This window comes from Phacochoerus africanus, chromosome 1, assembly GCF_016906955.1.
Source record: "Phacochoerus africanus isolate WHEZ1 chromosome 1, ROS_Pafr_v1, whole genome shotgun sequence".
NCBI lineage: Eukaryota > Metazoa > Chordata > Mammalia > Artiodactyla > Suidae > Phacochoerus > Phacochoerus africanus.
In genome coordinates, this window is record NC_062544.1 from 207,657,654 (window position 1) to 207,669,779 (window position 12,126).

Here is a 12,126-nt window from a genome sequence, read left to right on the forward strand (position 1 = left end):
ATTTCATATACTGAAATGCCTGGGAGAAAAAGAAAGATTATTTAAATAAGTATTATATTTCAAAAGAGATAAAGCGATTATTTTAAATGTACTTTTCAGTGGGTCATTTGCTTCTGTCCAGAGTTGGGTTGGAACATAGCAAAAATGAATCCCTTTGCCATTTTGGCTCTTGCTCCGTGCTGTCTTTTCCTTGGAAGGACGTTGCCACCAATTTAGGATTGGAACCTATGCGTGTGTGTTTACCTTTGTTTGGTAAGTGTTACTAGGTGCCCTGCTCTTAGCCAGCAGTTCCCCGGCCTGGGTGGTTTCACTAAACATTAAAATGAGGAGGAATGCAGTGATGAGGAATTGACTCAGAGGACGGGGGCAAAAAGGTTTAAGATAGTATAAGGATTAGAGTGGAGACTTTCTATTCTGGTTCAGAGATGAGAAGAGAAGTAACACAGGATAGGACTTTTTTTTTTTTTTTTTTTAATTTATTCTAGGTCTCATGCTTTCTCCACCCTCTTTTGTCAATTTTGAAACCACCCACCCAGCCAGCCAACCACTGAACAACGCCTTCCTGCAAAAGCAAGCATGAGAAGGAAAAGTTTCAATAGCTTGTGAATTTCAGTCGCTTTGCATCTTTATCCTTTTGCTAACATGATTTCCTGTGTTACAGTAGAACAGTCCTTCTTTCATAAGAGCATAGGATCAAATGGCCCCTTCTGATGTCTCATTGCCTCATTCTTTTAAGCTATGACATTAGAGGATAAAGGTAGTTGTTTGAGGGAACTTTTGCTTTGCAGTTTTCTAGTTGGTTGACCTCACATAAAATCTCTTTACTCTTGGCCAGATATTCCATCTTAAAAAAAAAAAAAATTCCATAAACCCTATTCTTTGAATCTTTCTAGTATTATAAGGGTAGGATTAATTATAATCTATCTACTCTCACTCAGTACAGGAGAATACTATTTTTCCATTTCATTTCTGATACTCTGTAAAGCTGTTCATAGCATTAATTATTGAGATCTTTCTGAGAATCATTTTTTTCATCCTAAAGATAACGATGTAATAACATTACAGGAAATAATGATGTAAATGTATTTTGATAAAAAATAGTTTGAGAGTTCCCACTGTGGCTCAGTAGATTAAGAACCCGACTAGTATCCATGAAGATGCGGGTTCAATCCCTGGTCTCTCTCAGTGGGTTAAGGATCCAGTATTACTGTGAGCTGTGATATGGGTCACACTTGTGGCTTGGATTCCGCATTGCTGTGGTATAGGTCACACTTGTGGCTTGAATCCCGCATTCCTGTGGTATAGGTCACACGTGCGGCTTGGATTCCATGTTGCTGAGGCTGTAGTGTAGGCTGGCAGCTGCAGCTCTGTTTGACCCTTAGCCTGGGAACTTCCATATGCATAGGTATGACCCTAAGAAAAACATTAAAAAAATTAATAAAAGCTAAAACAGTTCATAAGTATAGAATTGCAATTGAAGTAGAAAAATTATTAATTTGATTAATGAATATAACTCCTTCTAATAAGATTTCTAGATGTCATGAATATAGTAGCCAATTGGTAAACATGCAGCTATAAAGGTACATGCTTACAGAAAGTGGATGTATTTCTCTGGTTCTGATTTTGAGTATAATGGTATCTCCTGTTGCTTCTCTCCTTCCCTTCACCACTGGCCTATCTCTAAGCAGTATTCCACTGAACTGAAGAAACTGTACTGCCAGATTGCCAAGACATGCCCCATCCAGATCAAAGTGATGACCCCACCTCCACAGGGCGCTGTCATCCGTGCCATGCCTGTCTACAAGAAGGCTGAGCATGTCACTGAAGTGGTGAAACGGTGCCCCAACCACGAGCTGAGCCGTGAATTCAATGAGGGTAAGGAGAAAGGGGATCTGTGGCTGTTCAGCCATCTGTCTTGCAGTAGAGCTCCTGTGAAAATTTTGTTGGGGCCCCAACTGCCTGGTCCCAACCTCTGCAATCTGATGGCAGCTCAATCTGCCTGTTTCTGGTCAACAAGAGTGACTGACAATAATGATGAATAAATGGATGACTTTCACAATGATTGAACTTGTTATTTTAATATTGATAATTGCTCTATGACCTAGACTTGTCTCTCTACTCCCCACTGCTTCCTTCCTTCCTTCTTCTTCTTTTTTTTTTTTTAAATAAGAGGGTGTAAGAACAAGGTGGCATCTCATCTGTTCCGCTCAGGCTAGGGTGTCCTTCAGCTTCAGTGACCCTCCCAGGGTGATTGTCAAGGCTAAACCAACTGGAATCTGGAGGGGTAAAAGGAAGGAACATAAAATGGGAGAAATATTTTTTTACAAAAAAAGAAGAGGAAAGTGGGAAATAAAAAGAAATGAAAAATAATTGATAAGAGGAGTAAATAGACGATCTAGAACATACAGTCCAGCTCTAGACAGTAAAGTGAAGGACTGTGAGTCAGAGAGCAGGTATCTTGAGGACACTTTAAATACAGTATCCATTGGATAATTCAGGCCCCAGGTTCTGAGCCTCAGATCCAGTAATAGTTTTACAGAAGAGGTCATGATTTCCAGGGGTTCCCTTATATCTGATATTCTAAAGTTCAATGAAGGGAGGCTACATTGAGAACACGGAAAAGTGGAGTAGAAGAAGAGGAGAAAGCATAAGTAGTCATCAGAGAGAGAAGAGGGTTGGGATTTAGGATACTTTTATAGAAATTATATGAAAATAGAAAGATTGGTAGGTGGCCAGAATGTGTGAATGTAGAGAATATAATAGATGGTAGAGAAAAAGTAAAGGAGAAAGAGAGTGGATAGAAATTTAGAAAGAGAAAGTTAAAATCCTCCCATCTAACACAACTGTTTTTTTACACATTAATTTCTAGTCCTTGTCTACATGACCTCGTTATCCATACCTTTGCATCTTGCTTTTCATTTAACAGTATGCTCTAAAGATTATTCCTTATAGCTAGCATTCTATAGGTTTCCATAACTGCCCTTAATCCATCAAGGAGATATACCACTTTTTGATGTTGTTGTTGTTATCTTACTGTTTGACCTAGTAGTTGTTTTTAGTTTTGTCATAATAGATGATGCTTCAGAAAGAAGAGAGCATCTTGATATACTTAAGTTTTTACTTTTACTGTATATCAGTTGTTTTTGTTACATGAGAGTAGGTGGCCAAAGTTTAAAACACCTTTGTGTGTGGTGTGTGTGTGTGTGTGTGTGTGTAGAACTGAATCATTTTGCTGTGCAGTAGAAATTAACACAGCATGTAAATCAACTGTATCCTTCATTTTTTTTTAAGTTTAAAAAACAAACAAAAAAAACCTTTATGGCTTTAATGCTCCACTTCTTTCTCTTCAATTTTCACCAAGTATCACATTTTGTGAAACTTTGCCTGTTCTCTGTTTAAAACTTGCTTCCCTTTTCTTATCCTCTATCCTGGGGTTCTTCCAGCACAACAAAAGCAGTAAATTTCGCATCTTTATGACCAAAGCAAGGTCTAAAGTTAGAGACTTCATGCTGGAGAAAAAAATAGCAAAGTGAAAGGTATATATCCTTGCCATCTGTAGCGTCTTATTTAGTATTTTTAATGATCAATTTGGGGGCAGTATTTTCTCTCCAGATAATATTTTTTAATTAACTCACTTTTTTTGTCTTCCATTTTCTGGAGAGGCCAGGAAAATTCCCTGCATGGATTAGGTCAGAGATGTAGGCCTAGAGTTCTTTACAACTTGATTTGTTTCCCTTGGACACCAGAACCATGAAACTGTTCCTTTAAATAGAGGTGAACATTCCTGTCCTTTCTGTGACTGTCAAGTTTGTGATACCTTCATATATTAGATCTCTGGCAACAGGATCCTTTACCTTTTCAAATACGTATATATTCTCCATTGCATGAACCATTTCTTTGGCCACCAGCATTCCATCCATGCAGTTTCATTTGGTTTTCTTTGTTTTGAGAGTGAAAAACTTTTTTTTTTTTTCTTTCTCTGTTCCGCAGGACAGATTGCCCCTCCTAGTCATTTGATTCGAGTAGAAGGGAACAGCCATGCCCAGTACGTGGAAGACCCCATCACAGGAAGACAGAGCGTGCTGGTACCTTACGAGCCACCTCAGGTAAACAGATAAGAGCTGGGCTGACCTGAGAGATTCTTAGTTTTGGCGATGGGGGTGTTTCATGCATCTAATTTTGTCTTAGTTCCTGTCCTAAAAGAGGTATCCATTTTGGGGATTTCTTCTCTCCCTCTTTTCCACAGGCCACTGCTTTCTCTTCAGAACTCCTAAATGTGTACTAAATTTATACGTGCCTCTGTGTCCATGTTCCCATCTTAGAGGCAGATAATTGAAACTACAGTTCAGTTAATACATGGCGTTACTATCCAGAGATTTTAACTGGCAATTCAGTGGGTAGTGGATATGCACCAGTACTGGATGTAAATATTTTGACTCTAGCCTGAAAATGGGAGACACTAAAAGGGGTCTCTTAGCTGAAGTTTGAATGAACAAACATGGAAGATGAGAGGAACAGAGTGGTGCAGCAGAAAGACCATGGGAGTAGTGAGATCAGAGTCTCTTCCTTGCTGATTTGCTCTGTGGACCTTTCGTTTCTTCCATCTCTGGGCTTCAGGTTGCCACACCCATAAATCCATTTTCTGGACTAGATGGTTTAATTTGGAGGACGCTTTAAGCTCCAGAGTGTTCTTTATAGAAGTGTGCCTTCACATGTATATCGTACTGTTTTATCCTCATCGGGAAAATATTCCCTAGAGCAGTGCTACTATAGTTGGTAATTTTTTTTATCTCCCCCTTTTCATATATGTGATGAACACTATTCAAATTAAGTGATATGGATCAGCTTGTAAATGAATAGAGTCAAAGATCCTCATTTGTTTATTTATTTATTTTAAAGACAGTTTTTTTGTTTTTTGGGAGGGTTTTTTTTTTTTTTTTTGTCTTTTTAGGGCCACACCACAGCGTATGGAAGTTCCCAGCCAGGGGTTGAATTGCAGATTGCCAGATCTGCATCCGTGACCTATGCTACAGCTTGCAGCAATGCTGGATCCTTAACCCACTGAGCGAGGCCAGGGATCAAACCGGCATCCTCATGGATACTAGTCGTTTTCTTAACCTACTGAACCACAATGGGAACTCCAAAGACCTTTATTTTTAAAAAGCCTACTTTACCTTATGGAGGGTACAAAGTTGCAGACATTAGCTTTAAGCTTCCCAAGACTGGGGCAAAGAAGAATGTATCTTGGGCTCTAGATCTTATCTTCTTGGAAGAAAGCATATCACTTCCTCAGAGGCAGAGTTGTTTAAATAGTGAAAGCAACTAAGAAGGAAGAATGTCAATTGAAACCATTGTTAACAGAGATCTTTTCCCCCCTGTGTTCAGGTTGGCACTGAATTCACGACAGTCTTGTACAATTTCATGTGTAACAGCAGTTGTGTTGGAGGAATGAACCGCCGTCCAATTTTAATCATTGTTACTCTGGAAACCAGAGAGTAAGTGGCATGTACAGAATCATCATTCTATAGAAAATCTGGGCAGAGGGCACAGTGAAATTGAGTTTGCTTTATCATTACCTTTGCATGTACAGCAGAGCGTTACCCTTGATTTTGTCCTTTGTGCTTTAAATCCTCGCTGCAAACACATCAAAGATCTAAGAAAGTGGAGACAGAACAGGGTGGGTAAAGGTAGAAGAGAAAAAAAAAGACGGAAAGGTGTTCTAGTCTAGTCGCTTCATACCTGAATTCTTGACATTTGGAATAGTTTCTGATTAGACAGTGTTTGTTTTCATGTGGCCCCAAGGCATTTAACAGTTTCTTTGAGTAAGTCTGAGCTGCCTAAGGGGATTTTATCTGGAGACATCCACGGGCTTAACTCAAGTTTCCTTCAAAATATGTAGCTAAATACAGCTGTTCAGCTAAAGGCTTGGAGGTTCTTTGCAGAACAAATGGATGCTATTTACTAATATTGCTCATGCCATGTAAGCTCTTTTGTCTTCTGCCAAGTGCCCCCGGGCCCATCCTCAAATCAGCCACAACTGAGCTGGTGGTGGTTTACTGGTGATGGCCTGCAGGGGAAGGCATGGAAAGGGAAGAATTCCAGGGGACTGGAGTCTTGTCCTTTAACCCTTTCTTCTCCTCTTCTCCAATACCTAGTGGGCAAGTCCTGGGCCGACGCTGCTTTGAGGCCCGGATCTGTGCTTGCCCAGGGAGAGACAGGAAGGCAGATGAAGACAGCATCAGGAAGCAGCAAGTCTCGGACAGCACAAAGAACGGTGATGGTACGAAGCGCCGTAAGTAGCTGTAGTGGCCAAAAGGGATTAGGGTTAAGTCTTCTCCAGATCTGGGGGCTGGGGAGTGAAGAAGCTGCAGAATAAGACCTAAGGGCTTTAGAGGCAGGTATGACCTGCGGCCCCGGAACCGGTGAGGGCAGCTATTGCGGGAATGAACGCCAGGTGTGCACTGGCGCTTTTCAAAAGCAAACATCATAGTGAGGGTTTCTTAATGTAGCAGTCCTCAAAATATAACTCCCAAAGCAATTTTGTCAGTATCGTCTGGAAACTGGGTAGAAATGCAAATTCTTTGTTCCCAGATTGCTGAATCTGAAATTCTGAGTGTGAGGCCCAGGAATCTACCTCCAGGTGATTCTGTTGCCAACTAGTTTTGAGAACTGGTATCTCAGTCTATTGGTTTCCATTTATCTTTTTGTTATTGAGCATAAGGACTGAAAATACCACCTGCCTGCCTGACTGCCTGCCTGACTGCCTGCCCGCCTTATGAGTCTGGGGGAATAGTGAGATTTAAGAATGCGTTTCATAAAGCACAGTCTGAGGAATAGTCATTGAATCTTGATGTTTAGGACCCTCTTAGGAGCCTTAGTTACATCATTTACAGTGAAGCTAATGATTTAGGTCACTTGTTTTAAAGCTTGATTTTTTAAGGAGTAAAAGCTTTTTTTATTTTAATGAGCTATTTCAAGGAATGTAAAATAGATGAAAGCATATCTGCTGTCGTTGAAGGGGTAGAAGTGGGGGTGAGGGGCTGGGAGTGGAGTGTGTTTCATGCTCCACTCACACCACCCCTGGTCCCAGAGCCTTGTTCTTCAGGTAACAGAATTTAAAACCATTGTTTCTAGAAGGTGGCTTGCATAAGCCTGACATCACCACAGCAAGTATTTTAAAGTAACATCCTACTGTTACCTTTTTCATGATATAACTATGGGTTATGTCATGAAAACTATTTTAATCTTATTACTGATTGGTATGCAGAAGAAATAAAAACCATATTGCATTTTATAGAACGACAGTATTATAACAGCTAGCCTCCTGTTTTGTGTGATTTGCTTTTATAGTTAATCTCTTTTTCTCCCTGATTATTCCTCAAAAAATCATGTGTGTGTGTGTGTATATAAAATATATGTATATAATTTAGATTATATATACAATATATATAGTGTACACAATATCTATATATATATAATATATGTAAAATTTAGATTATAGATACAATATAAATAGTATACATAATATCAATAATTATACCTCCACCCCAGTTTTACTCCTGAGTCTGTCTGGTGACCTAGTTCCATATGCTTCCCTGAGCACCTCAGTTTCCTGCAAATCAGTAACTATCAGTAAGAACAGTTATCCGAACTCTGGTAGAAGGATCTTCTCTGTACCCGTGATCCTGGGTATAGTTTCTAGATTGGAAAACTTAGAGATTTATGAGATTACTTCACTTGTTTTATTAAACAGAAAACTGAGGTCCTAGAAAGAGGGACTGCTTGTCAAAAGTTATATATGTATTAACATGGGAAGGGTGAACTCACATGGCTGAAGGCATTGGCAGAACATGCCTTTGCCTCCTTGTAAGATATTTATCTTCCATCTGAAAAATAAAACACAAAACCTATTTATCAAATCAACTATAATAGAAAAAATAAAAATCTTAAAAAAATGTATGTTTGTTTTCCCTTGTGCTCTTCACAGACACACGCCTGTAATATACAAGGGTTCCTGCAGCACTGCTTAAGCCCAAGGCCATTTCCCAGCTCTCCCTCAATTTTTCTTTCACTTGTTTAGCCTCACCTTCCTTTGTCCCCTACCTTATTATTTCTAAGTTTACACTTAATGTAAAAGTAATCATCACCGATTGAATGGATGCTTAGATCTAGAAATTCTTATCTTATAAGTGTTGCTGCCACGACTGTCTGTTTAATAAATGTTTTACTGCCTCAGAAATGTTCCCAGGATGAAACTTGCATTTTTCCTCCACCAGCTTTTCGTCAGAACACACATGGCATCCAGATGACATCCATCAAGAAGCGAAGATCCCCAGATGATGAACTGTTATACTTACCAGTGAGTCCCCCCTTGCATATTCATGATGGCTTCATTTTCATCCCCTTTGAATGAGCTTTTACTCTGTGGTCTTCTTTTGATTATCTGTAACCATGAGAAAAGGGTGGTGGAGGCTACTGAGATAAAGCAGATAATCTATGTTTTGAAAAATTAGAAAATTATTTTTTTCCCTCTGTGGTGCTGGTACGTATTTATAGTGTGGCCGCTTCTTCTTACTACTCACCTAATCAAAGCTACCCTCCTAATAGAATTTTTCTTTTCTCTTCTTCCTTCCTTTTCTTTTTATCTAAATGGACGTACCCACAGCATATGGAAGTTCCTGAGCCATGGATCTTACCCACGCCTCTGCAATGACTTGAGCCATTGAAGTCGGATTTTTAATCCACTGAGCCACAGCAGGAATTCCATTAATGGAATTTTTCTTATGAAATAATTTCAAATAAATTTTTACTTCATTATTTAAGAGTGATAAGATGACCCTAAACCACATAGTCATACAAATTTAGCACTAAAATTTTGTCAGAAGGCATTCACAAAGTAGATAACACAATAATTACAGAGAATTGGCTATGGTTTCTTTTAGAGAGTGCTATGAAGAAAGGCAAGCTATGTAGAATCCTCAACTATGTGTGAATGGCCAGAGACTTGACCTAGTTACTGTGTAAGAGCATCGCTCACTCCTTCAAGGAAGATAAGGTCCTCTCAAGGTCATTAAGGAGCCCTTTTTTAGACTATGGTTGAAATTCATTGAATTCTTATTACCTTAGGCCATTACCATCTAGAGTGGCAACAACGTTTTGGTAACCAATATAGCCCTTGAGATACTGGACACAGATAAGCAAGACAGAGAGATCTCACTGGGATTGAAACAAAGCAACAGGTTTGTGTGTGCCATGACTGCTGCCCTTCCTCCTTTGGCCTTGAAGGTCAGGTCAGGGAATTAGACTGCCTGCTGGTAGAACAATCAGACAGTGAGTTAGCTGAGATGCTCAGGGTCTTGTTTTTCAGGCTACATATAGAAACTGATGTGAGAACTCTGAGTGAAACATTTTGCTGCTATGCTAGATATTCCGAAGGACCTAATGTTTTTAGTTCATGAGCTAGGAACCACTTGAAGCTTGTTTTTTTTTTTTTTTAAGTAAAATTTTAGTTTATATTAATGGAGGAGGTACGCTTTAATTAGTTACATCTTATATTTAGTGAAGAATTAGCCAAACTGAAGTATGTGAAGAAAAAAAAACTCTTAATTTAACATGAATTTGGTTGGTATTTGTTGAGTGGCAGAAGTGCTAGACGCTGAGCATTTAGAGATCAGTAGGATACAATTCTGACCTTCCAAGAGCTTACCTTCCAGTGAGGAGACAAACAGGTATAATACAAAGAAATAAATGCTTCAGCAGAGCTAGACCTGACACTGTGGGAGCACATAGAAAGGACGGAAGACTCAGCCTAAAAGATGGAGGTCAGGAAAAGCTTCTCAGAAAACATGATCCCAGAGCAGGGATGAGCAGGAGTTAGCCCAACAAAAGGTAGAGAAAATCTTTCCATTTTTGAATTTTGACAAACTCTGCCTCTCATCCTCAGGGAGGGGATAGGGCTGAGGAATATGAAGTGCTAGGGTGCTCAGCGTGAACAGATATTCATTCTTGGACCAGACAAGTGTCCTTTGTTCTTGACCTGCCTCTCACTAGTCCTAGTTCTGCTCAGACTTTTTAAAGCTTTTAAGAGACCCTCTTAAAGAAGGAAGTATCTTACTCTCACTGAAAACAGGTGTCCTTCCGGAAAGGTTACAATTATTCTAGTTATTTGTGCTAGCTATGCTTTATAAAGTGTTGTGAACACTGTGCTAGCAAATACTGAGTTGCTCTTTCTAGAGGAAATACAGGATTAGGTTCCTGAGAGCCTCTGGTCACATTTTTAGCAACCGATCAATGTATTTCTTTGTTTCATCTGTTTTTCTTATTTAATATATACTGTTGATTCATTGTCAGTGAACTCACAGACCATAGCACTATAGCTCATGGCTGACTTAAGCTGATCTAAAACGTATTTTCTCCACAAGGTACATCACAGCCTTCTGGTACTTGAGATCCACTAGATAGCACTTCATCTGCCCTTGGGAACCATTTCAAACAGAAAAAAAGTACAGAAAAAGTGAAAGATGTGGCCCTCACTAGACTGCAAGAATGACACTTGTTTCTAGCATGAGCACTGAAACTAGAAGGCAGAATATCACCTCTTCACTCTCAGCTGGGAACATTCATACTCCACTTTTCATCACTCCGCACAGGTCTCTTCACTATACCCCTGATCCAGACACATCTATCAGTAGTAGAATTCTGAGTATATATTTGATTCTAGCAATAATGTGTCTATTTAAAAATGTACTCTCCCCTTGTCCCAGTAGAATATCCTCTGCCTCTCCTGGGATGCACACATTCCACTTTTGATAGTTTAGGGATAGCACATAGGTTTTACTATAAGTGAATTCTTTAATTCAGTCTGGGAATGACTGCAAAACTTGCTGGTCTTGATAGTCCTGTTACAAGGAAATGTGAACAAGTAGGCAGATTCGTCCATGCAGAATCCACAAATAATGAGGACTGACTGTACTTAATATTTCTACAGCTCTTCATCTTTTCTTCCCTTTCCTTCTACTCTTTTATAGGTGAGGGGCCGTGAGACTTACGAAATGCTGCTGAAGATCAAAGAATCCCTGGAACTCATGCAGTACCTTCCTCAACACACGATTGAAACCTACAGGCAGCAGCAGCAACAACAGCACCAACATTTACTTCAGAAACAGTGAGTGTGTCCATGTGTAGTCCTCAGAAATGCAGGGTGACTGTTTATTTGGGCCAGCAATAGAGTGATTGGTGGGTGCTGCAGAAGATTAACTTGTGTAACAGCAGGTCAGCGTAGGTTCAGATGAGCTGGTGTGGGGCACCTTTTTCAGCTTTAGCAATCTTCAGTGGTTCTTATAACCTTACCTTTGGAACATTCCACCTATATCCTGAAATTAAATCCAAACCATTTCAAGTGAATTACAAAAAGACCCATAGGAACAGATTAATTCTCTTCACTATACCCCTGATCCAGACACATCTATCAGTAGTAGAATTCTGAGTATATATTTGATTCTAGCAATCATGTGTCTATTTAAAAATGTACTCTCCCCTTGTCCCAGTAGAATATCCTCTGCCTCTCCTGGGATGCACACATTCCACTTTTGATAGTTTAGGGATAGCACATAGGTTTTACTATAAGTGAATTCTTTAAGTGCTGTGTTGAGTAGGACTCAGAGTCGTGGTGCATGCTTGTCAGAAAACATCTGTATGCGGAAGGGCAAAGTGGCATCATATTGCTATGTCTTAGCATGGCAATGTTCTAGGTCTTCTTCCAGCCATGCATGTTTATGCAAATGATGCTAGATGTTGCAACCATATTAGAATATACGTACAACCTATTTTGTATTCATTTTAACCTTGATTCTTGGATCTTTGATGATGTCAATTGTTTTATGACTAACCAGAATAGAATAATAGTTCTTATGAACGGAAGGGAAGTTGGTGAGTCCGGATTCCACTTATTCTTAACCTTCTGCAGTTAAGAATAATCACTGGTAAAAATGGTTGTGTAAAACTGATTGTGTCTGTACTGGAAATATTGCCAGTATCTCTGGAAATAAATGTAAAAATGTATGCATTTTGGGGCTCATTTGAGTAATTCAAGCATTTGACTTTACTCTTCAGGCAAAAAGAAATGAA

At 39.4% G+C, this 12,126-nt stretch overlaps 1 protein-coding gene across 10 annotated transcripts in view; it reads left to right on the plus strand.

The window, feature by feature from the left end:
- TP63 (tumor protein p63) overlaps positions 1-12,126 on the plus strand; it is a 228,515-nt gene that overhangs the window by 193,741 nt on the left and 22,648 nt on the right. For 8 of the 10 annotated variants that reach the window (XM_047788673.1, XM_047788691.1, XM_047788719.1 and 5 more), the window contains 6 exons: positions 1,689-1,875; positions 3,991-4,106; positions 5,386-5,495; positions 6,156-6,292; positions 8,277-8,359; positions 11,028-11,164. In XM_047788673.1, coding sequence (XP_047644629.1) covers positions 1,689-1,875; positions 3,991-4,106; positions 5,386-5,495; positions 6,156-6,292; positions 8,277-8,359; positions 11,028-11,164 — 770 coding nt within the window. The remainder of the gene's footprint in view (positions 1-1,688; positions 1,876-3,990; positions 4,107-5,385; positions 5,496-6,155; positions 6,293-8,276; positions 8,360-11,027; positions 11,165-12,126) is intronic. The other 2 variants (XM_047788683.1, XM_047788709.1) reach the window with 1 other exon arrangement.